At 54.0% G+C, this 20,474-nt stretch overlaps 2 protein-coding genes across 6 annotated transcripts in view; both read left to right on the plus strand.

Moving 5' to 3' along the window:
• KLHDC3 (kelch domain containing 3) overlaps positions 1–4,771 on the plus strand; it is a 35,629-nt gene extending 30,858 nt beyond the window's left edge. For all 3 annotated transcript variants that reach the window (XM_039528928.1, XM_039528930.1, XM_039528929.1), the window contains 3 exons: positions 2,530–2,603; positions 3,088–3,166; positions 3,816–4,771. In XM_039528928.1, the coding sequence (XP_039384862.1) occupies positions 2,530–2,603; positions 3,088–3,166; positions 3,816–3,882 (220 nt within the window). In that variant the 3' untranslated portion in view covers positions 3,883–4,771. The remainder of the gene's footprint in view (positions 1–2,529; positions 2,604–3,087; positions 3,167–3,815) is intronic.
• LOC120400405 (neuronal PAS domain-containing protein 4-like) lies at positions 4,656–20,161 on the plus strand. 3 transcript variants are annotated; one of them, XM_039528925.1, is made up of 9 exons: positions 4,656–4,791; positions 10,460–10,566; positions 13,035–13,201; positions 14,174–14,313; positions 15,396–15,501; positions 16,477–16,723; positions 17,211–17,320; positions 18,344–18,485; positions 19,154–20,161. In XM_039528925.1, the coding sequence occupies exons 2-9, from the start codon at positions 10,469–10,471 to the stop codon at positions 20,136–20,138; spliced, it is 1,995 nt and encodes a 664-aa protein (XP_039384859.1). In that variant the 5' UTR covers positions 4,656–4,791; positions 10,460–10,468; the 3' UTR covers positions 20,139–20,161. The 3 variants fall into 3 exon arrangements, with proteins under 3 accessions (XP_039384859.1, XP_039384858.1, XP_039384860.1); XM_039528924.1 differs by lacking the exon at positions 4,656–4,791 and adding an exon at positions 4,930–5,956; XM_039528926.1 differs by lacking the exon at positions 4,656–4,791 and adding an exon at positions 9,775–9,831.
• The last annotated feature ends 313 nt before the right edge of the window (positions 20,162–20,474 follow it).

The raw sequence follows: 20,474 nt of genomic DNA on the forward strand, positions 1-20,474 counted from the left end.
CCTGCTCCTTCACTCTACACAGGGCCGGCTCTAGTCTTTTTGCCGCCCAAAAAATAATAATAAAAAATAAAAAAGGTGGCCGGACTGCCGAAGCCAAAAAACCCCAACCTCCTACTGCCTGCCGGACTGCCAGGGGTGGGGTGGGGAGGAGGAGGCGGCCGCAGGGAGCGCATGGAGGGCAGTCAAGGCAGCTCGCAGGGGGGCGAAGGGCTGCGCCTCGCAGCCAGGCGAGAGGGGCTCCCCCCTCCGGCCTTGGGGTGTTTCTCCCAGCCAGGCAGGCAGAGCCCCGGGGGCTGCAGGAGGTGCTGGCTCAGCTGCTCCTTTAAAGGCAGCTCGGCTGGGCTGGGCTCAGAGCGGCGCGGGAGGCGGAGGCCGGTGCAGGCAGTGGGGAGTGGTGCGTCCCGGGGAGCCCGGCGGCACGGTGAGCGGCGGGGATTGCTAGTTCCTGCCCTCCGGGCCGGGGTCCGTGCCCCAGCTCGGCTGGGACTAGTGGAGCGCGGGGAGCCAGCCGGGGGCTCTGGAGCTGCGGACAGGGCTGCCAAAGCGCCCAAAAAAAAAAAATAAAAAACCCAACCACGGCAGGGTGGCTGGAATGTGCTGCCGCAAGATTGGCCGGAGTACCGCTCCTTACAATGTGCCGCCCCAGGCACGTGCTTTCTCGTCTGGTGCCTGGAGCCGGCCCTGACTCTACATCCGCTCGCTTGACAGGGATGGGAGCAGGCCCTAGGTCTGTGAAGGGGTGGCCTATGCAGCACCAACTACTCCCACCACTGTTCTGCTCTGGGGTTAAGCAGGGGCTGGCTGATCTCCTCAGTGTGGCCTTTTTAAACTCCTGGCTCCTTAACGGTTCTTCCGGAGAAAACTGTGTTAGAGGCCTGCCTCCCACAGCAGCAATGTCTCTAAAGCTGCCACTGCCCAGATTTCCTAGCACACTCTGTCTGCAGAGAAGGCCCTAGAAGTGCTGCTGCTCTTGAGTGACCTGACTACAGCCATTCTTTCCGTCTTGCTCCCGAGTCAGCTGCCTGCTAGGTGTCTCTGGCTTTCTGTGGTAATGAGTTCTCCAGCTGGTGCTGGAACATCCGGCCCCACCTGCTGTGGGGGCAGCACAAGGAGCATGGTGTGTTAGGGAAGGGGAGAAGGCTGGGCAGATGCTTGTGCAAACAAATCTGTATTCTGTGCCAGCCCAGTGTCCCCTTCCCAGCATGCTTGGGTTTCTCCTCCCTCAGGCGAGAGCTGCCTGGTCTCCAGCAGCTTGAAGGTGACTCCTGCCGTGGGCCATTATGGGGCCCAGGCTTGTGTGTGTGCTCTGAGCTCTAGAGTGTGACAATTACCAGTCTGCAAAGGGCCAGCCATGTTCACAGCACTGTGTAAGAACAGGCTCCTGCCAGATCCTCTTGCACTTGAAATGAGAGGGTCTGCATGTGGATGTCGCAAGGCTGAGGCCTCTGACCTGGGGCTGGGGTGGGGAGCAGGAGTGACTTTGTTACAGACACATCTTTCTCATGCACCTTAAATCTCTGTTAGGAGTCCGGTTCTAACTGGAGGAAGTGAAGTGAAGGGGAGGTCCCTGCAGTGGGGTGGGAGCAGGGTAGCGGGGGAGCTGTAGGCAGGAGCAGAGCTCTGAAGGCAGGAAATGAGGAGTCTGAATGATGCAAACTGAGGCCAGTGCAGGCCTGAGTGATAGGCTTGAAACAGCAAATGGAGAAGATGATTCTCCCTGCAGCTCTTGGGTCGGACTTGAAAGGGAGCTGGGAGGCCAGGGAGGAGAGGGCTGCAGCAGATGACAGAGCCTAGGCAAGGGGGAAGCGGGCCAGATTTCCAAGATGAGATGGAGGAAGAACCAGCAGGATTTGGCAGTTGGCCTGAATAACCGAGCAGTCTAATCTGAGCTGGAGGCTGGAAGCCGCCTACTAACTGGGAGAGGTGGCGTTCTTGGCTGTGATGGGGAGGGGAAGGACAGGTTTCCTAGGAAAGAGGTTTTGGGTTTTTTTGCCTGGCTTATTGAGTTGGCAGCCAGCCAGCTAAGAGAGAATTGCAGGTACCGGACTGAATGGAGAAGGGAAAGGCAGAAGTGTCATTGGCATAGAGGGGATGTGAATCCAGGTGGTCACCCAAGGAAGGTAGGAGGGAAGGGTTACTAAGGATGAGACCTTCAGGGCCCCTAATGTGGGAGAAGGAGGCAAAGCTGTCTAAGGGGAACCTCTGATACAGAAGTGGGAAGGGAGCCAGTTGAGCCCTAGTCAGATGTCACAGGAAGGAAGGACTGTTGAAGGCTGTGGGGGCAATCCAGGAGGCTGTGGGCAGAGAGATTGGTGCCAGGATATGGCTCCCTCAGTAGAGTGGCTGGATGGAGCTAAATGCCAAGGACCTGTGGGGAAGGCTGTAGGGGATGAGCCCAGGCCCCTGGTAGCTCAGCTCTGCTGTGTAGTCCCTCGTATCTTGGTAGGACCCAGGGTCCCTCCCTAACCCCTAGAATCAGAGCAACATGAGGAGCACTGCTGCAATGACTGTTCTGATTGGCTCCCACAGCCCGTCTCCGGAGGAGGGAATGGGGGACGAATTTGACCTGATGGATCACTCGGACCTCTACATCCTGGACTTCAGTACGTGAGCATCTCCTCACCATGGCTGTGTCCTCCTGGCCTACGCTGCCCTCTGGCCAGATCTCTCAACCCTGGGGCCTGACTTCAAAAGCTCAGTGCTTCCTGCAGCTCCCACTGGAGTCACAGGGGGCTCTGCACTCCAGAAACCTTCCTCCTACTTCTAGCAGCCTAAATACAGACATAGGAGCTGACCTGCAGGTGTCCAGGCCCTGGAGCAAGGCTGCAGCTGCTCTGTCTCTAGCTATACTGGTTCACACCAAGCAGGCCCTCCTCCATGCAGGGGCAGCCTCTGGTTTGCTCCCGTCAGGCTGCACAGGTGGCCTAAGATCTTTGCTGTCCCCACCCGTGTGGCTGCTGCCCGTGGTAGTTTATCTGACCCTGAGCTGGTGCCTGCCCTTTTTCCCCCTTCCCCCAAGCAAGAGCAATTCCATCTCTCTCCTGGATGTTGGCAGCAGTAACACCTTGTGTGCCCTTCTCGCCATAGGCCCTAGTTTGAAGACCCTGTGTAAGCTGGCAGTGATTCAGCACAGCCTGGACCAGTCCTGCCTCCCACATGACATCAGGTAGAGATGCTGCTCCTCCGGCTCTGACAGCCAGCCTCTCGGCATTCCTGTCCCCGGCTCCCAGACCCAAGCCAGCTGTAGGTGGAGGCTGGTCAGGGAGCCTCACCCATGGGCTCTGCTAGCTGGCACTAGCACTGTTGGGAGGGCTTTGGGAAGGTGTCTCACACACTGCTGGGGGCTGGGCGCTCTGCCCTCAGATCCTTGGCCCACACTCCCACCCAGGCCCCTAATGCCCCACCTCCTCCTGTCTGCCCACCCCTTGGCTTGCCACATAAACTCCTGATGGGGATTCTTTGGAGTCCCCCATGCCCAGCTCCCTCATCCAGCAGTTTGCACACAAACCCATGAACAACCCCAGCACACTAAGGTGTAATCCCCCAGCTGGTCACGTTTGGGGCCCCTCCATCCATATACGGGTAGAGTGGGATTTGCGCTGGTGGAGGGAAACTGCTTTTCTATCCTGCAGGCTGGCAGTGAGGCTGATTTGGGACTCTGGCTATTACATGTATCTATTATTGTTCCACCAGGGCCAAACTGAGGGGGCGGGAAATGCCCAGGACCCAGGCCTGGTGGGGATGAGGGCTGGCACCAGATGGAGGAAGCTGGAAACCTCGGTCTGTCTCTTTCTAAGGCATCTTGTTTTTTGCAGATGGGAGCTTACAGCAATGACAACAAACAGCAACATCAGCCGCCCCATCCTTTCCTCCCACGGATAATCCTGCCACCCAGTCCCCTCTCTGCCTCTCCTTGCCCTCTGCCCCGCCGTGCAGACTGAGCTGCCATCTCAATGTGTCTGCATGGATTTTTAGCCTCTTCAGGAAAGGGCCTGTGCTCAAGTTCTTCCCCAAAGGATTTGTTCCTCCTGTCACCTGCTTCCTTGTGCCCTCACCATACTGTTCTCGCCTGTGTCCCTGGCCGGAACTTGGCACAGGTCAGTGTGCAGGCAGAATGGGGCAGCAGGCTCCAAGGAGGAAGAAGCCAATTGTTTCTACTCTCATTGCTGGCAACAGCAGCCTGTCTCTCTCTGCTGCACCTCCCTGTGCAGCCCCACCGGATTAACACATGCTCAGTACTAGCTGGCTGCAGGAGCAGCATGTGCTTCACCTCTCCAGGATTACTAGCTGGAGCAGCACAGACTCTGCATGGCTCTGCTGTTCTCCCTGCCCAGCCACTCAGTGCCCTGATCACCAATCCCAGTGGCTGAACTGACTGTTTCTAGGCCAGCTTCTCTTGCACAACCCTCTACGGCCGCTGCTGGCATGTGGGCCTGGTCCTGCCCACTCCAAACTTGGCAGAGTTCACCCTCCACAGGGAGTGTCCAGAGAGACCCCTGGGACCTACGTCTGTTAGTCCAGCAATGCCTTACGAGGCGTGGACTCCTACTGCTGCCAGGGTCTCAGCTGGAATTGGGGTGCTGAGGCTGAAGATCCCAGCCTGTCAGGGCAGGCGAGAGAGGGGCTTCTCTGCATTTTACATTTGCACACAAGCCTGAGTGGAAAAGACTGATCTGTGCCTGACGGGAGGGGCTGGCCCAGGGGCTGCGGTGCCACTGCCCAGCTCCAGGTGTAAAACAGCAGCTTTGATTTCTATAAATATTTAAAACAAGCCCAACGCTGCATTGTCTGGTATGTCTGGGCGAACCACTGTTTGGGGAAGGGACTGCTGGGGCCATTGCAGTCCCCCGGGGGGGGGGGGGGGAGTGTAATTCTTGAGCTGGCATGATATGAGGTAGGAGACAGCACACTGTACACCAGAGAATCCTGGTGCAAAGGCCTTTGTGGCCAATAATGAGGCTACTAATCAGTGAAGAAAGGATTATAAGCAAGTGTAAGGTTTTCAGGTGAGACTTGAAGAGTGGAGAGGGACAAAGGAGCTGATCCACATGGCAGGAGCTGCAGAGAAAGGTCTCTCAGTGAGAAGGTGAGGGGCAGAGAAGAGGTCTGTGATAGACAGGTTGGGGAAGGAGATGAGGGTTTTAAAAATTACTTTGCACTGTCCCCTGATATGAGAGGGGTGGGGGAAGGACTTGATGGGGGAGGGATGCTTCCACATACACCTGAGAAGGTAGCAGTAGAAGAATCCTTGGGCTGCCATAGAGAAGGGAGTTGCCATAGTGAAGGCAAGAGGATAGCAGCAGAGGTGGAGCTGAGGCCAGGCTAATGGGGGTTGTGTTAAGGATGAGAAGTCTGTAGACCAAGGAGGAGTATGAAGAAAGAGTTCAGGGTCAGGACTGGCGCAAGGCTTGGGGTTGGCAAAGGCAAACAGAAAGGAATCCGAGAGAGCTGACTGTCAAGATTCAGCCAAGGGGATCTGGCTGAGGTCACAAACTGACTTGGTCACCACAGGCAGAGGGGGCCAGGGAGGAGTCGCTGCAGTCCTGCTGATGCTAGCAGCATGTGTGAACATGGTGGTGAACGTTACAGGGGAAGAGAAGCTGCTTGTTCCTTCCCACCTTCTCTTGTCACTGTACTGAGGTCATCCAGTCCCTTAAGGAAACAACTTCCCAACACAAAGGAGAAAGCAGCCACAAAGAGGAGTGCCTCTCGGACCTGTGAGCAAAAGAAGGAAGCGGTCCCATTATCTGGGCTGGAGAAAGTGGGCAGGTGGAGAAGAGTGAATAGGCTGGAGAGGGAGTGAGGGAGAAGTCGGACTGCAGCCTGGAGGGCAGTGCAGGAATGTTCTGGATGAGATTTCCAGATGTGTGGGGAGGATATGTCCATAAGCCTGGACCGTGCTTGCTGTGTCCTGGGCAAGGACTCCCAGCAGCCCTTATCTGTGAGGGAGCAAATGGTGAGTGATGGGACTGTTGCTATGACTTTAGCAGCTTGGAGCCAAAGCTGGAGGTGATTGTCAAGGTCATTAACCATTGGGGCAGCTGAGGAAGGCACCTCTACATCCTCCATCACTTGCTGTCTTTAAATGGAGATGGGATGCCTGGTTAAAAGAAACACCAGACTCAACCATGCATTAGTGGGCTTGAGGCAGGTGTCACTGTGAGGTTTTCTGGCCTGTGTTATGTAGGTGATTAGACTAGATGACTAATGATCCCTTCAGGTCCTGAAATCTAAAGATCCTTCCAGGCCAAGTGTGAGCAAAGCTGGATGCTGGAGCCCAGCTTCTGGTATAAGGAGGACAAGGCTGGAGCCAGGGTGCTCTGCAGGAAGAAGTATCATGATCCAGCAGTTCCACTTATGGAGCCATAGCTACCACCCATCTGGGTTCAATGCTGACAGACTTGGTGGGCAGATTTGGGGTAGGGAGAGGAGCTTTCATTCAGATAGTGGTGACGCCTTACAATGGAAGGGGAGCAGTATTCAGTACTAAAGTAACTGAATACAAAGGCTGGTGGGATGTCTCTCAGAAGTAGAGGGTAGATGGGTGCATTTGCTATGGGAGAGGAGGATGGAGCCTGGTATCTCGCCAATACAGTGTGTGGTGGTAACACTTTGGGTTTGGTTCTAAGGAAGGACCATGGGAGAAGCTAGCCCGGCTTCCTCACCAATAGCATAGTGGGTCCCAGTTGTTTTGTCAAAATCCTTCCTTATGGACTGGCAAGCAGGTGCAGTTCTTTCCATGCTGTCTGCTGCTCACTCTGCCCTGGCACATCTGTTGCCTCTCCTTCCCCTGTTCACTTCATTTCCCCTCATGTCTCCTCTCTCATTTGCCCTCTGGGCAGTTTGCTCCTCTGCCCCCACAGCTGCACTCTGTGTGACTCAGAGTGGGCAGCTGGTGGGGGCTCCATCAGCCCGAGCCGCACATGCTCTGGAGCAGGCTGGCTGCAGCCTGGAGTTGCTCCTGCTGCCAGACGAATTGAAGCTATCGAGTCTGGGAGTGAGGAAGTGGGGCTGGCTTTCTAGCAGCTGCTGACACTGAAGGGGGATGCAATAAGTCACCTAAGGGGTCTAGATGCCAAAGAGAGGGAGAAGCTGGTCAGGGGAGTGTTGGGGGAAGGAGGGGTAACTAGGAACAATGGCCCAGAAGAGAGGGCATCCTTTAAACTGCACAGTAAGAGACTTGCTGCTAGTGAGCTGTGAAATCAACTGCAGGGAAGGAGGGACCTGTCACAGGAAACCTTAACAGTAAACTGCCTGGCTGCATAAAGCTCTAGAACCTAGACAGTAGGAACAATCCTGCTCTGCCCCCACCACTCCCTTTAATCCCCGCTCCAAGTAGCCTGAGGCGGGCACTAAATAGTCCGTTCCTAATGGCCAGGTCTGGAATGCCACAGGGCTGGGGCATTGCTGCAGTTTTGGACTCCAGAATCTGTCCATTTTAAACATCAGTTTCTGGCCCTTATGCTGTGAAGAGAACCTCATGAAAGTGACCTGAGTGTAACCAATGCAGTGCTGCCTGCCTAAGTCTGCAGAGAGCCTGAGACAGCAGCTCTGAGAGGTGTGAACTGGCACTTGCATGTCACTCAGGGCCCTGCTGGCTCAGACTCCATCTCTGGGGAACTGGGCATTTCCCCAAGATGCCCCAGAATTCAACATTTCACCCTGGAATCTCTGGTTCTCTGCTTGAGGCACTGGCCCTTTGCTTCCCATTTTCCCTGCTCTGCTGGGACCTGCCCACACCCATTCCCCAGCTTCTCCCTGAGGAGAGTCAACTGAATTCCAGCACATGCTCCCTGTGCTGCTCCATGGGCTGGGGAGACAGAGCTGGGGGCTGGCTTCAAGCTAAGGCACAAGGGGGCCCAGCTGTGATGGCTGCCTGGAGAACAGCAACTGCACTGCGCACAGCTGGGGAGATGAGCCCCTGGAGCTGGCCCCAGGGTCACTCTTTTCCGGGACACATAGGGGGGAAGGAGGCCCAGAGCCAAGTACCTCAAGAACAGCAGGACAGACAAGGCCTGGGGAGGGGAGCTGGCCGCCTCCTAGGGCAGCGAAAACCCCCTAAATGCATTTCCTCTCCCCCTAGCTGGCATTACGGGAATGGAGATTCTAAGTGTGGTAGTTCACGGCAATAGAGAGTTGCTGTGGAAAGTAGTTCCACTGTACCATTGTGCCCTGCTAATAATCTGCCAGGCCTCCCCCACCCATCCCCACTTCGCCCTCCCCAGCTTACTCCAGATGAGGTGAGTCGAGGCAGAGCTCCACCTGTCTCCAGCATGGTGGGTGCCATGGCAACAGGCACTTAAAAAACACCAGAGCCAGACTAACCTAAAACCAGCTGTCAGTGCCCGCTTTCTAAGGGGCAGATGGGCTAAGGCCCAACCAATGGCAGTTTCCCCCAAATGCACCCAGGCCACTTTGGGCTCTGATCTGACCAGCTCTCCCCCAGGAGGGACTGGTTCAGTACACGCATGGGAGACCTAGGGAAAATCCAGGGGATGGTGACTCCAAGACTCTCCTGAAGCCAGTGCCACAGAAGGCTGCAGGGGTGCTGTCTTTCCTATGAAATATAAAACCGCGTCCCTGAGCATGCCTCGCTAGTAAAGATCCCATGGCACTTTGTAAGTGCTGTGGAGTTAATCTGGGTGTCCTGGCCAGATTTCAACTCAAGTACGTCCCCCTGTAGTTACAACTGAATTTGGGCTCATCCGTCTCTTCATGTCCTGAGCCCTGGTGTGCTGCTGCTGTGTACTATTAACAACGTCTGGGTGCCACACTCGAGGCGGGCAAGGCAGCTTCAGCCTGTGAATGACATAAAGAGCAGTGGGATGACAGAGGCTGTCCAGGGTTCTGGCAATTACTGTCTTTAACCTTCTCCGATAAGACCCGTATCATAAGCTCCTGTGCCATTGTCTCTGCAGCCAGGGCTATACTGGAGTCTCTCCATCATTGACTCCAACCTCCCAGTGTGCTGGAATATGGGTCAGTGCCCTTTGCGAGCGTCCTGCAGGAGCAGAGCTGGGTGTGGGCATGGGGCAGTGGGAGCTAAGTCATATATTTTATCTCCTTCATTCTCTGCCACAAACCGGTTTGGAGTGGTGCCTTCGTGTGTCACTTTCAGCCTCCTGCTTTCAGCTGGCACTGGGCACCCTGGGGCCTGTGCTGCAGTTGACAGGGTGTAGGAGCCCGATTCCTCTGCCCTGTGCTGTGCCACAGAGCAAAGCTGTCATTAGGCAGCCAGTGCTCTGGGAACATTTCTGAGCTGTTCTGGCGCCTGTTTCTCTGGGTGATTGTTGGCGGGGAGGGAGAAGGTGCATTTGCTACCAGTGGCAGATCTGTTCTCTCCTGGGGATATGGTGAGTGCCAACCCAGAATGGGAGTAGGGGCCAGTAGGAAGGCTCCAGTCACAGGTGCCAATTCTCCAGCAGGAGATGATGCAGCTGCTGCTGGTTCCCCAGTGGGAGAGACACTGGGAGAAAATCTCTCCACACTGGGAGAAAGGGAACAGCCTTGCACTGCAGACCAGCCTTCCCCAAGCTGGGAACAGCCGGATTAAACCCCAAGCAAGGGACTGCAGCTGGCACGCCAGAGTCTGCTCCCACAGCGATCCCCAGGCTTAGTGTCTCTCTCACGTTTCCTGGGCTGCCAATGAAGTGTTTTGGACTGAACTGACTGTCTGGGCCCAACTTGGGCCTTACGTATGGTGGGTCCAAATGAGACAGATGACAAGAAGACCGCCAATGCCTTCATCACACCAGGAGAGCAGGGGGTGGGGGCGACTGACTGACCTCTCTTTCCAATGCCCCTGCCCTCCCTCTCCTGCTGAGCTGACAGGTTTGTTTTAAAGAGCCAGGCTTCCTTTTATTGCTTCCCCTATCAGATTGCAGCCAGGCTGTGGAGGGTTATTTTTAGAAGTCTGCTTTCTAAAAATAGCCCAGAGCTGTTTAGAATTGCGTCACAAGAGGTAATTTTATCCTGTTTGGCCTGGCTCAGGCCCCTATTCGCCCCAGGAGGGGGAATACAAAAGGAGGGTCAGTGCAGGAGGGGGTCAGCGGGTTCAGACTGAGCCAGAGGGGAAGGAGGTAAGAGGCACTTTGCCAGATTCGGACAGCCCATGAGTGGGACTCTTCGCCCCAGTTATGTGTGCAGGGGTTCTGCCTCCCCTCATCCCATGGGATCCTGCCAGAGCCCAGGCCTCTCCCTCCACCCAGTGGGGAGCTGGTGTGTCAATGACCCCCTAAAAGCAGAGCCAGCTCTGGGGCAGCTTCCTGCTGCATGGGGCATGTCTCCTGCTGTTGGATTCATCCATGCCACCTGGAGCCAGGCTTCAGGGAAAGAGACCAAGAATGGCTGCTCCTTCTCCCCAACAGCAACCCCTCGGCTTCTCTCCCCAGTGCTGCTCTCCAGAGGGAGCAGACTGTCCCCAGCCCTGCCCCTCTGATGTGACCATGTCTTCATGCAGGCCAGGAAAATGACCATCTTCTGTGACCACTGCAGCAGGCCGCTGAGGAAGATGAGCCACCCCCGAGGGAGGAGTGGGATGGAGCCCAGCGCTTCAAAGCCATTCAGGTTAGAGACCATCCTGCTCCCTCTTCTCTCCTTTGCCCGGATGGACATGCTGTGGGGCTGGATGTTGGCACTCTTTACTGCACTCTCTGATCCTTGGCCAGCTTCCTCCTGCCCTGCCCTGCCCTGCCCGGCTCCCTTAGCCCTACATGGGAGTCAGAGGGACGGGAGGGAAGGCTATGAAATGAGGCTCTGACTGTTTCTGCGCTCGTGGGGCAGAGAACTAGAGGGGCAAGGAGGGGCTTGGGGAGAGCAGTGAGGAGGCTGTGGAGGCAAGTAGGAGTCATGGACTGCAGACAGACTGGCTCTCTGTGGGATAAGTTAAAGGGCATTAGTTCTTGTGCCTGGCCCCAGTGTCCTGCCCCTTTGGAGTCTCACTGCTTGGGCTCTTTCCCCAGGTTGTAGATGGATCTTTCTCTTCTCTGTCATACCCCAGTGAAGAGGGCAGAGCTACCAAACCATTCATGACATACAGGTCCTGTAGCAGCCTATGGCTCTATTTGTGTTCCTAGAACCAAAGCCAACTTCACTGTATCTAGGGAATTGTGTCCCCCTCTCCCCCGCCATCTCCTATTTGCTTCCTCAGGATATTCTGCCAAGTGTATTGTCCCTCTGTGCCCAGCTGTAGCCAGAAAGGCTTGGCCTGGGAGCTCCTCAGGCAGGCGTGCTCTGAGCCACACTCCTCTGAGGACAGGATGACACTAGAGGCTTTTGCTGGTGCAGCAGTGCTGGTTAGGGGCGGGATTTTTTGTGGCAACATTTCTATGCTGGGCAAAGCCCTGGTATAGATACAGTGGCATAAAACTCCTTTGACTGGGGGCTTGTCTACACTGGTACTTCACAGTGCTGCAACTTTCTCGCTCAGGGGTGTGAAAAAACACACCTCTGAGCGCTGCTAGTTTCAGCGCTGTAAAGTGCTAGTGTAGACAGTGCACCAGCGCTGGGAGCTATGCCCCTCATGGAGGTGCGACGACACAAGCCATGTTAAAACACTGCCGCGGCAGCACTTTCACATGGGGGAGAGGGATAGCTCAGCAGTTTGAGCATTGGCCTGCTAAACCCAGGGTTGAGTTCAATCCTTGAGGGGGCCACCTAGGGATCTGGGGGAAAATCAGCACTTGGTCCTGCTGGTGAAGGCAGGGGCTGGACTCAGTGAGCTTTCAGGGTCCCTTCCAGCTCTATGATATAGGTATATCTCCATATTTTCAGTGAAGACGTGCCCTGGGATAGCTCACAGCAAACCAGACTAAGCTATGTGGCAAAAGCCCTTTGCCATTAGAAACTAGGACAGTTTGCCAGAATAGCGATACCAGCAAACTTTTTCCAGTATCGATTAGGTTTAGCCCCTCTCTCCAAGGGCAGGGGTTGGTGTGGGGATCTGAATCATGAGGGGAACTGGCCTGTACTGAGCACCCCTCATTGATTTGGGGGCAGGTAATCATGGGGCATCCCAGTGAATGGGGGTCAGTGGTTCATCACAACATTCCAAGCTCAGATTGTTCAAATGCTTTTGTAAAGCGATTGCTTCATCTGCTGGGGCAGAGCTGAGGACACGAGCTGAAGCGCACAGCAAGGCCGAGCTGAAACATGCTGCATGCATGACGGCATCACTTGCCACGGGCTGGCCCATGAGTGAGGTGGTGATGTGGCTGAAGGCCGGCGCTCAGCCTAGGGACATGCGCTATGCCAGCTCTGCAGACAGCATTGTGTCCCCAGAGAGCCACTGCATGGCTGCTGCCTTTCCTGCTTGTACTGCTTCAGACCCTTGCCTCTGAGCTCCCGTTTCCTCGGGTTGGTGATTCAAGCCCTACCACAGCCTGGTATCCCCAATCTCCCTGCTCCTGTTCCCATCTGGAGCCTTCATGTGGCTCTAGGGCTGCATGTGGCTGGGGTGCCATCTCGTGGCCACTTGCTGCAGTGCTCACCTTGGGGGAAGGCGGTGGGGCTAAGGGGGATGTGCTTTGGGCAGGTCCCTGGTATCTGCCTGTAGTCCACACTTCTTGTCACTTGCTTTGCATTAAATGCAAAAATCAGAGTTAGTGCACCCTGAGTTCTGAGTTGAAAGAAGCCTGGATCCAGAGGGGACCTTTGGTTGCCACCGCAGTGATCCCTTGCACAACTTGATGTTTTGTCATGTTATCTGCCCTGAGCGACTGCTTATGGTTGTCATGGGAACCATGGCTTAGAACTCCCTGACTTGTGTGCAGATCAAATACTCAGAATGGGGCATTGTGTGTTTTATCTGGGGATGGGAATGTCCAAGCCCAACGTGATGCAGATTTTCCCATCACCTGGTAGCTTTTTAATGGAAGTCATGGAGTGGAAACTGTTGCAATTTTTCTCTTCAGCTGGGGTAACATCTGCTTTGGGAAACAAATGAATTACACCCTTTTCCCTTTCCCAGGGCATCTCCCCTGGAGCAGGGACTCCCACCTTCCTCACAATTTCTAACAGACTCTGCTTCTCTGCAGGTCAACAAAGGGTGCTTCTAAGGCTCGTCGGGATCAGATCAATGCTGAGCTACAGACCCTGCGCTCCCTGCTGCCCATCTCAGCACAGGAGAAGGAGCGGCTCTCGTACCTCCACACCATGGCTTTGGTCTGTCTCCAAATCCGTGGGGCACAGCTCTTTCCTCCAGGTAAATATCCAGCCCTGCAGCTATCCCATTCGCAGCCAGGCAGGAGTAGTCCCTGCTGTTGAGTTTCTGCACTCCCAGCAGGTTGCAGAGCTGATCTCTAGCTCCCAGAGCCTCCCACTGCATTAGATTTCATACCTGCTTCAGGTAGGCAGAGCCATACTGTGCATAACAGCTGTTCCCCGCACCACACTCTGGACATGGATATTGCTCCCACAAACCATGACATCACCTTATCAAACTGCTTTCTGGTTCCCTTCTCTTCCTCCCCAAGGGGTGCGTTTGCAGAGCCATCACATTGCAGAGCAAGTAGGATGACTGTGCCTCTTGCTCTGGCATGACTACACCAGGAATAGCATGTTCAGTTCTGAGTCCCTCATTGCCAGAAAGGTTCCCTCAATTTGAGGGTGGCTTTCTTCAGACAAGTGCAACAAAAGCCATGGTATAACAGCCACAGGTGTTTAAAGGCTGGAAATCTCAAGGAGGGGTGGGCTTCAAGGGGGTGCAACCAGGGTCAATGGAATAAAATGTTAGGAAACGCAGTTGGAATGTCAGGAAAGGCTTCTGCAGCCTGATGGGTCTGGCCACCTGGAACAGCCTCCCATGGGAAGTGGGGAACCCTGGCACTCAGGACATTCACACCATCAGAGGTGCTTCCATCACTGTTACTCATTACCTGCCCCTCCCTGTTTGCGTTACACCCACTCTATCTGTCTTCAGGGCAGGGACTGCGTCTAACTCTGTGTGCACGTGCAGCACCCAGCGCTACAAGGCCCTGATGATGACTGGGCCTCTGGGCACTAGTCATGACACTAGTCTGGCAAAAGGCCTGGAAGCCGCAAAGCATGTGCAGGGAATGGAGTCCCCTTGGCGACCCAACAGGTGGCACCTCTCTCTCGGCGAGTTGATGTTCCTGCCCCTCCCACGCAGAAGGAACTGCTGTGGAAGCTCTATGCTGCTCTTTTGGTTTTGCAGGCTCATCTGAACATGCTCCTGCCGTGACGCCAGATCTGGAGCTGCTGTCCTCATTGCCGGGGTTCATCATTGCTCTCTCTGCAGATGGCAAACTGGCCTACATCTCTGAGAACGTGGCCCATCTCCTGGGCTTCTCTGTGGTAAGCTCAGATTGTTGCAGGTATAAGGCACCATCCCACTCTGTTCCCACTCCCCAGTGGCAGGTCAGTGAGTTCTCTGCAGAGCTATAGACTGTGGGGGTGGCTGCTCCCATCACAAGGCTGTTACTGTTCACGTGCAGCGCCACACCACATGCCAGCACACAGCAGCTAGCTTGGCTTTTGTTCAGGGCTGTTTTAGGATAATGAGAACCTGGGTCAGCAGTGATCAACACTAAATGGCTGACAGTGACAATCCACATGGTTACAGGTGCTAGGCACCCATTGCCCCACCTGGAATCTCTCCATCTGGGCTCTGTTGCCTGCCCCACCCTCCATCCCCATCGTCCTTGCTGGCTGCTAATGGCTGAAACCAAGGACTCTGGCAGTGGCTATTTTTGCTTATGAGCTGTGTGCATTGGGGTGGCAGCTCCATCTGCTGCATAGGTGTTGTGACTGCTCCTCTGCTTCAGCTTAGCTGCAGTCTGGCTTTCTTTATACATCCAGCTGATCTATTTGTGTTGGTCTCTGCGGGGTTCCCTGGTTTTAATACTGGGAGTGGGAGAGTGAGGGAGAGAAAGGTGAGGTAAGGAATGAATGAGTGAGAGAACCTGTGCTCATGAACTCAGCAGTCATTCACTGCTCTCATTCACAAAGGGAATGTCAGACCCATCCCTTCTCCCTGTTCTGTTTCTCAAGGTCATTTGTAGTTGTCTCCTACCTGTGTTGGTTGGAGGAACCTGGTTTTGTTTTTAATGGAAACTTGCTTCCTAGGGACACTGTTAATATGAGACGTTGTCTGCTGGCTGCTGAAAGTCTGGCCTCTCTCACACATCCTCTCACATGAAGTCTTGAAATAGTTTCCTGCTGAGATCTCTGCTCATCTGTCCACTTTTTTCAGGGCATTCAAAACCACTGTGCCCATGGTCTGGTGGCCCAAGGACAGGAGCTCTAGAGTTCTAATCTTGGCTGTGACCGTGGTATTAGATGCTGTGATACATAAATAAGTACCCCAGTGGCACCAGGCCAGTGTGAGCCAGTTTGTGTCTGTACTAATAAAGTCTCTTTTTGCCCTCTCCTACCAGGTGGAGTTGCTAGCCCAAGGAGACTCAATCTTCGACCTACTAGATGGCTCAGCACATGAGGCCGTGCAGGAGAAGCTCCACTCGGCTCAGGAGCAGCCAGGCACTGGTAAGCCCACACAGGACTCAAAACAGGATATACATGGCATCGGGGACAGCTAGGTTATTCATGGGGCTCGAGGCAGAAGTGTACATAAGGCTGTGTGATGGGGGATTAGTCCATGTACCAGCCTGTGCTCTGGTGACCTATGCGAAAAACCCCTTCCGGAGGACGGTCTTTAAAAAGATAAACCAATCCAAATGATTGCCACCCAGACCTGCAGATGCTGGAGTGAAGGTCACAGGTACCTATCAGGGGCCCAAATTACTTTTTATCTCCCAAGAATACTGGGGTAGGTACACTCTTGAACCAGAATCCACATGGCTTAGTGTGTTCATGCTGAATCATTTTTAAAATCCATGCACTTCCACTATGTACCCACATCAGGGCTGCTCTAAACCATTTCAGCTGCACTGCCTTCTGGCTACTTATCCCACAATACAAATACAGCTCCTATTAGCAGTGCCTTGTGGGTGATTTCAAACGTCTTATTGGGTACTTCATGGTTGCCTTGGAGAATTATGGAAGGAGAGATCAAACTCCCATAAGTCGCTGGGAAATGCCCAAGAGACTCCTATGAGATCCCTGGGGTCAGCGCCATTTCTAAACTGCTTCCACGTGGAGGTCAGGCAGAATGCTTAGCTTACAATCCTGCTTAAGGAGGGAGAGGAGAGGACAGGAAGCATGTCTTACTCAGGGCTCATCCCATATGAGTACTGGCTGAGGCAGTACATCTAGACTGCACATCACTGAGAGATGTGCTACGGTTACTCCTGACTCAGTCTCTTGCTGCCAGGAGTAACTTCTCCAGGGTTGGGTAGGGCTTCCTCTCCAAGCTGCCCCCACTGCAAAGTCAGTGTGGTATATTGGGTAGTTTCGTCACCAGAGGTAGACTGGGATCAAGCAGTTTGTCCCATCGATCTAGCAGCTGGTCATTTCCTAGAAGATGCTGACAATTTACACAATGACTTTTTGTTGCCACAGAAATTGTGTTTGTCAGTGAAATGCGCACATCCAGGTCCTTTCGAGTGAGATATGGAGGGAATCGGGCTGTGGCAGTGAGGGGCCGATTCCTCGCTCTGGATGGGACGACCTCCTCCTCCATCTTAACGTTCCTTGGCTTCTGCAGTCCCATCATGCAATTGTCTGACTATGGGGATGGCATTTCTTATGATGCCCCATTCCAGAGCCAGCACACATTGGATATGAAGGTCACTGATGTCACAGAGAGGTAAGAGGTGGCTGTCTTAGCATGGTCTTGACTGAGTCCCTGGAAAAGCAAGAGAGTTCAGATTACAGTTGCACTCCAGAGCACTAGTGCCAGCCACAATCCATGCTCTGCAGGGCTGGAGCCAGCTCTCACTCCTAGGATGCACACTGCCAGCCCACCAAACAGATATGCAAACATTGCAACTATAGACCCCCACCCACATCCCTGCATGCCTCTTCCCCTAACCCAGTACCACTGGGGAGAGGGTCTGTTGCCACCTGCTTCTTCCTGCCCCCACCAACAACAAGGAAAGGGCCAGATTATGCCTCTGTGTGCCCCCAAAACTCTGGGAGTGGGCAAGTTTTCCCCACCTCTTTCCCTTTATCCTCACATCAGAGAGCCCGTCCTTTCCCCTAGCCAACACTCTCTACTCTAATCCTTCCACCGATGAGAAGCATCTCCAAGAAATGTGTTGACTCAGATGCTGCTCCTTTCTGTTCTTCCTCAGTGTCATTTATCATCTTGGCTATCGGAGGGAGGAGCTGATTGGTCAGTCTTGGTACAGCCTCCTACACCCTGCAGATGTTGCATCAGCAGCTGCCCAACATGAGAGCCTGGGTGAGTGCCAAGCTCAGGCTGGGAATGCCTCTACGTATGGGGGGAATGAGAGATTCTTTAGCAGGTTCTGAAAAGCAGCAGAGTTCACTCTGTTTTATGTTACCTAACATTGATCTAATCTTCCAAGCCCCTCCCATTGTGTATGGAGCGTTCTCCCTGAGCCTGTCAGCAAGGCCACTGCTCTCTGCCAGGGCCGGCTTTAGGCCTATTCCACCAATTTCCCCCAAATCGGGCCCCGCGCCCAGTGAGAATCCCTTCCCTGGCTAGAGGTGCCTTTTTAATTTTTACTCACCTGGTGGCGCTTTGGGTCTTCGACGGCACTTCAGCGGCGGGTCCTTCACTCTCTCCGGGTCTTCGACAGCACTTAGACAGCGGGGTCCTTCACTCTCTCTGGGTCTTCGGCGACACTTTGGCAGCGGGTCCTTCAGTGCTGCTGAAGACCTGGAGCGAGTGAAGGACCCGCCGCGGAAGTGCCGCCAAAGACTCAGAGCACCGCCCGGTGAATACAAGCCTCATGTGGGTTTTTTTTGTTTTTTTTTTTAAGTCATCCTTGCCAGGGCCCCATCGAAACTGTTTGTTTGAATTGGGCCCCGCACTTCCTAAAGCCGGCCCTGCTCTCTGCCGTCCGATCCCTCTTGAAAATCCATTTCTTCTGTGATTCTTACCAGAAATGAGCTAAGGAAGGAGCAGCCATTGGGTTTTGGGCCAGCAGCTTGCTCTGTTCTCATATAATGTGTGCATTTGTACTGTGCCTGTCATCACCGTCCCTAGGCTCTTGGGCCCTTGTGTGTCCCACTGCCATCAGTTGAGTATAACATAATTTGACACATATGCTGTTAAGGGCTCTTCCTTTGGGCCAAACCAAGCTCCTTCTTAAGTAAGCAGAAGCCCTGTTTTGGCTCTGTCCACAGCATTCCCATGCTGGGGGATGACGTGGGGCCTGTGACCTTGCCAGGGGAACAGGACAAGGTGCTGTGTACTGCCATCATGGGAGCCCTGATCACTCTGTGTTTGTGATTTCAGTGTGTGACACTGGGAGGTGCAATCGGCACTTAGTGGTTCGCCTGCTCTGCAAAGACCTGAGCTGGGCATGGATGCAAATCATAGCATCAAAGGAGTATGAGAGAGGAAGAGAGACCATCACCTGCACCAACTTCAGCCTCAGGTACAACCCCTTCTCCTTCCTAAACTATTCCCTAAGGAGGTACCACCTGCTCCCCACTTGTTTAAGGCTCAGCGGGCGGGGCACTTAATAGAACATAGAGCAGAACCAAACCCCACCCTATAGAGCTGGCAGATTGAGCATGATGAGGGCAGTGGAAATAATGTGACTGTGTCAGACAAAAGATGATCACCAGATACCATGAATTTAATCTTTGAGGTGAGTGTGAGATAATGGAGAGGGGCAGAGGTCTGGTGGGCAGAGGGCAGTTATAGATGGAGGGAAGAGCACGAGAGTGTGATAGAAACAACAAGATTAAGCATGGTGACTGCTACAGGCCAAAATCAGTATCAGTAATGTTGTATTAGTGTCATGGTCCTTATAGTGGTGGCTGCCAGCTGGAGGGGTCTCTGAGGGCAGGGGCCATTAGACTGCCCTAGAAGCGCCTCCTGTCTGGGTAAGCTGCTGGGAGGCTGATGCTGGGCCTCCAGAACCCTGCAGGAACAGACTGTATCCTCAGGGATTGGTGCTTCACCAAGAGGTGGGCGGTTGTTAGGACTCTTGACCCACATGGTCCTAAGCCCCTGTTGACCCCCTTGAGGCTGCTGGTGAATAGAGAGGTCTCTTTCAATGCTTACTTCAGTCCCTGACACATTCTTTGTTTTCTACAGTGAGGAAGAAGCTCAGTATCTCCGGGGCCAGAATCCATGGCATAGAGTCATCTCTGCAGCTGCCCTGAGTCCAAGGCACCATGCCAGAGAAAAAGAGCACAAGACACTGCCAAGAACACTAAACCCCTTTCCACAGGAGACAGCACTGCCTAACCAGGGGGTACCCAACTATAGGCCCTGCCAGCTCCCTAATGCCCAGCAGGAGATGCTGCTAGCTTCCCTACAACCTTCATTCACCACCTGCTTTCCTGCTCCCACTGTAGAAGCTGGGTTACCCTCCCAGGAGACTGGGTGCTCTATCCTACCTGCTGGGCAAAGGAATCAATCCTGCCCCTTCAGTGTTTACAAGTCACCCTACAGCCAGCCCTTCTCCAGTCCTTGTGCGCTCTATTCCCCAGAGGTTCCCCTTTCTCCTGGCAGCAGCCCTTCTATTGATGCTTGTCCAGTCCCTGTTGGAGGGCAGTCCCCAGGCATGTCCCCTGCAGTGTTGCAGTCTCCCGAGACAGAGAGATGGGCAATCAGTGTATTGGCTGAACAGATCCACTCCCTGGCTGAAAGCCTATCTCAGTACACAAAGCAAGTGCAACTAGAGCCTCCTAATGTCCCACTGTGTTCTGAGCGACCCATTGCTGACAGCCAGCTGGGGTCAGGACAGGGCTGGGGCAACTCTGGAACAGTGGCTTTCCTATCAGAACCCTGTTTAGATGAAGATATCATTACCAGTATATTAAGCAATCTGCTGGAAAATGGGGGTCCAACCTCACCTACCACTGCATTGGGGTCATCACCCACTATTTTGTCTTCAGACTCTGACTCGCAGGGGGGCCCTCCATTCCGGATACCCATGTCTCCAACAGTCACCTGTCCAGATCAGTACCTCTCTATACAGCCTTTGACTACCTCTGCATCATTTGACTCCTGTGCACCAGTGTCCCTATGGGATGGGGATCTCAAGGAGACTCTATGGTGCACTGCAGCAGAGTAAGTAGGCCCTTGGCTGTGTTTCAATGCCAGAGGTGACAACCCATCTCCGCACCCTCTTCTACTCTCCAGTTGCTTTGCAGGCTCGGTGGCTTCTGCACCTTCTCTCAGAAGTAGCACTAGAGGTGGGGGAGGGAAGATGGTGTTATCTGTCTTTTGCACTGTGCTGTTATGTAGTTTCCTCCCTTCATTCTGTGGATGGGGATAAGTGGAAGAAAAGCTATGACTTAACGAGGAAAAAAACCTCAGTTCTCTGAACCAAAGATGGCCCTTGTCTCTACTCCACGGAGAACAGTCAATGGATGGATGTAGCATCATGTTCACTGCTCCTGTTCTCATA

This window comes from Mauremys reevesii, linkage group 3 (genome assembly GCF_016161935.1).
Source record: "Mauremys reevesii isolate NIE-2019 linkage group 3, ASM1616193v1, whole genome shotgun sequence".
In the NCBI taxonomy this organism is placed as follows: Eukaryota; Metazoa; Chordata; order Testudines; family Geoemydidae; genus Mauremys; species Mauremys reevesii.

Coding starts and splice junctions, on each gene's coding strand:
- LOC120400405 (XM_039528924.1), top strand. CDS start 5,864: ATGTGTGGGGAGGATATGTCCATAAGCCTGGACCGTGCTTGCTGTGTC. Junction 13,202..14,173: donor GGCACAGCTCTTTCCTCCAG/GTAAATATCCAG, acceptor TTGGTTTTGCAG/GCTCATCTGAACATGCTCCT. Junction 17,321..18,343: donor TGCCCAACATGAGAGCCTGG/GTGAGTGCCAAG, acceptor TTGTGATTTCAG/TGTGTGACACTGGGAGGTGC.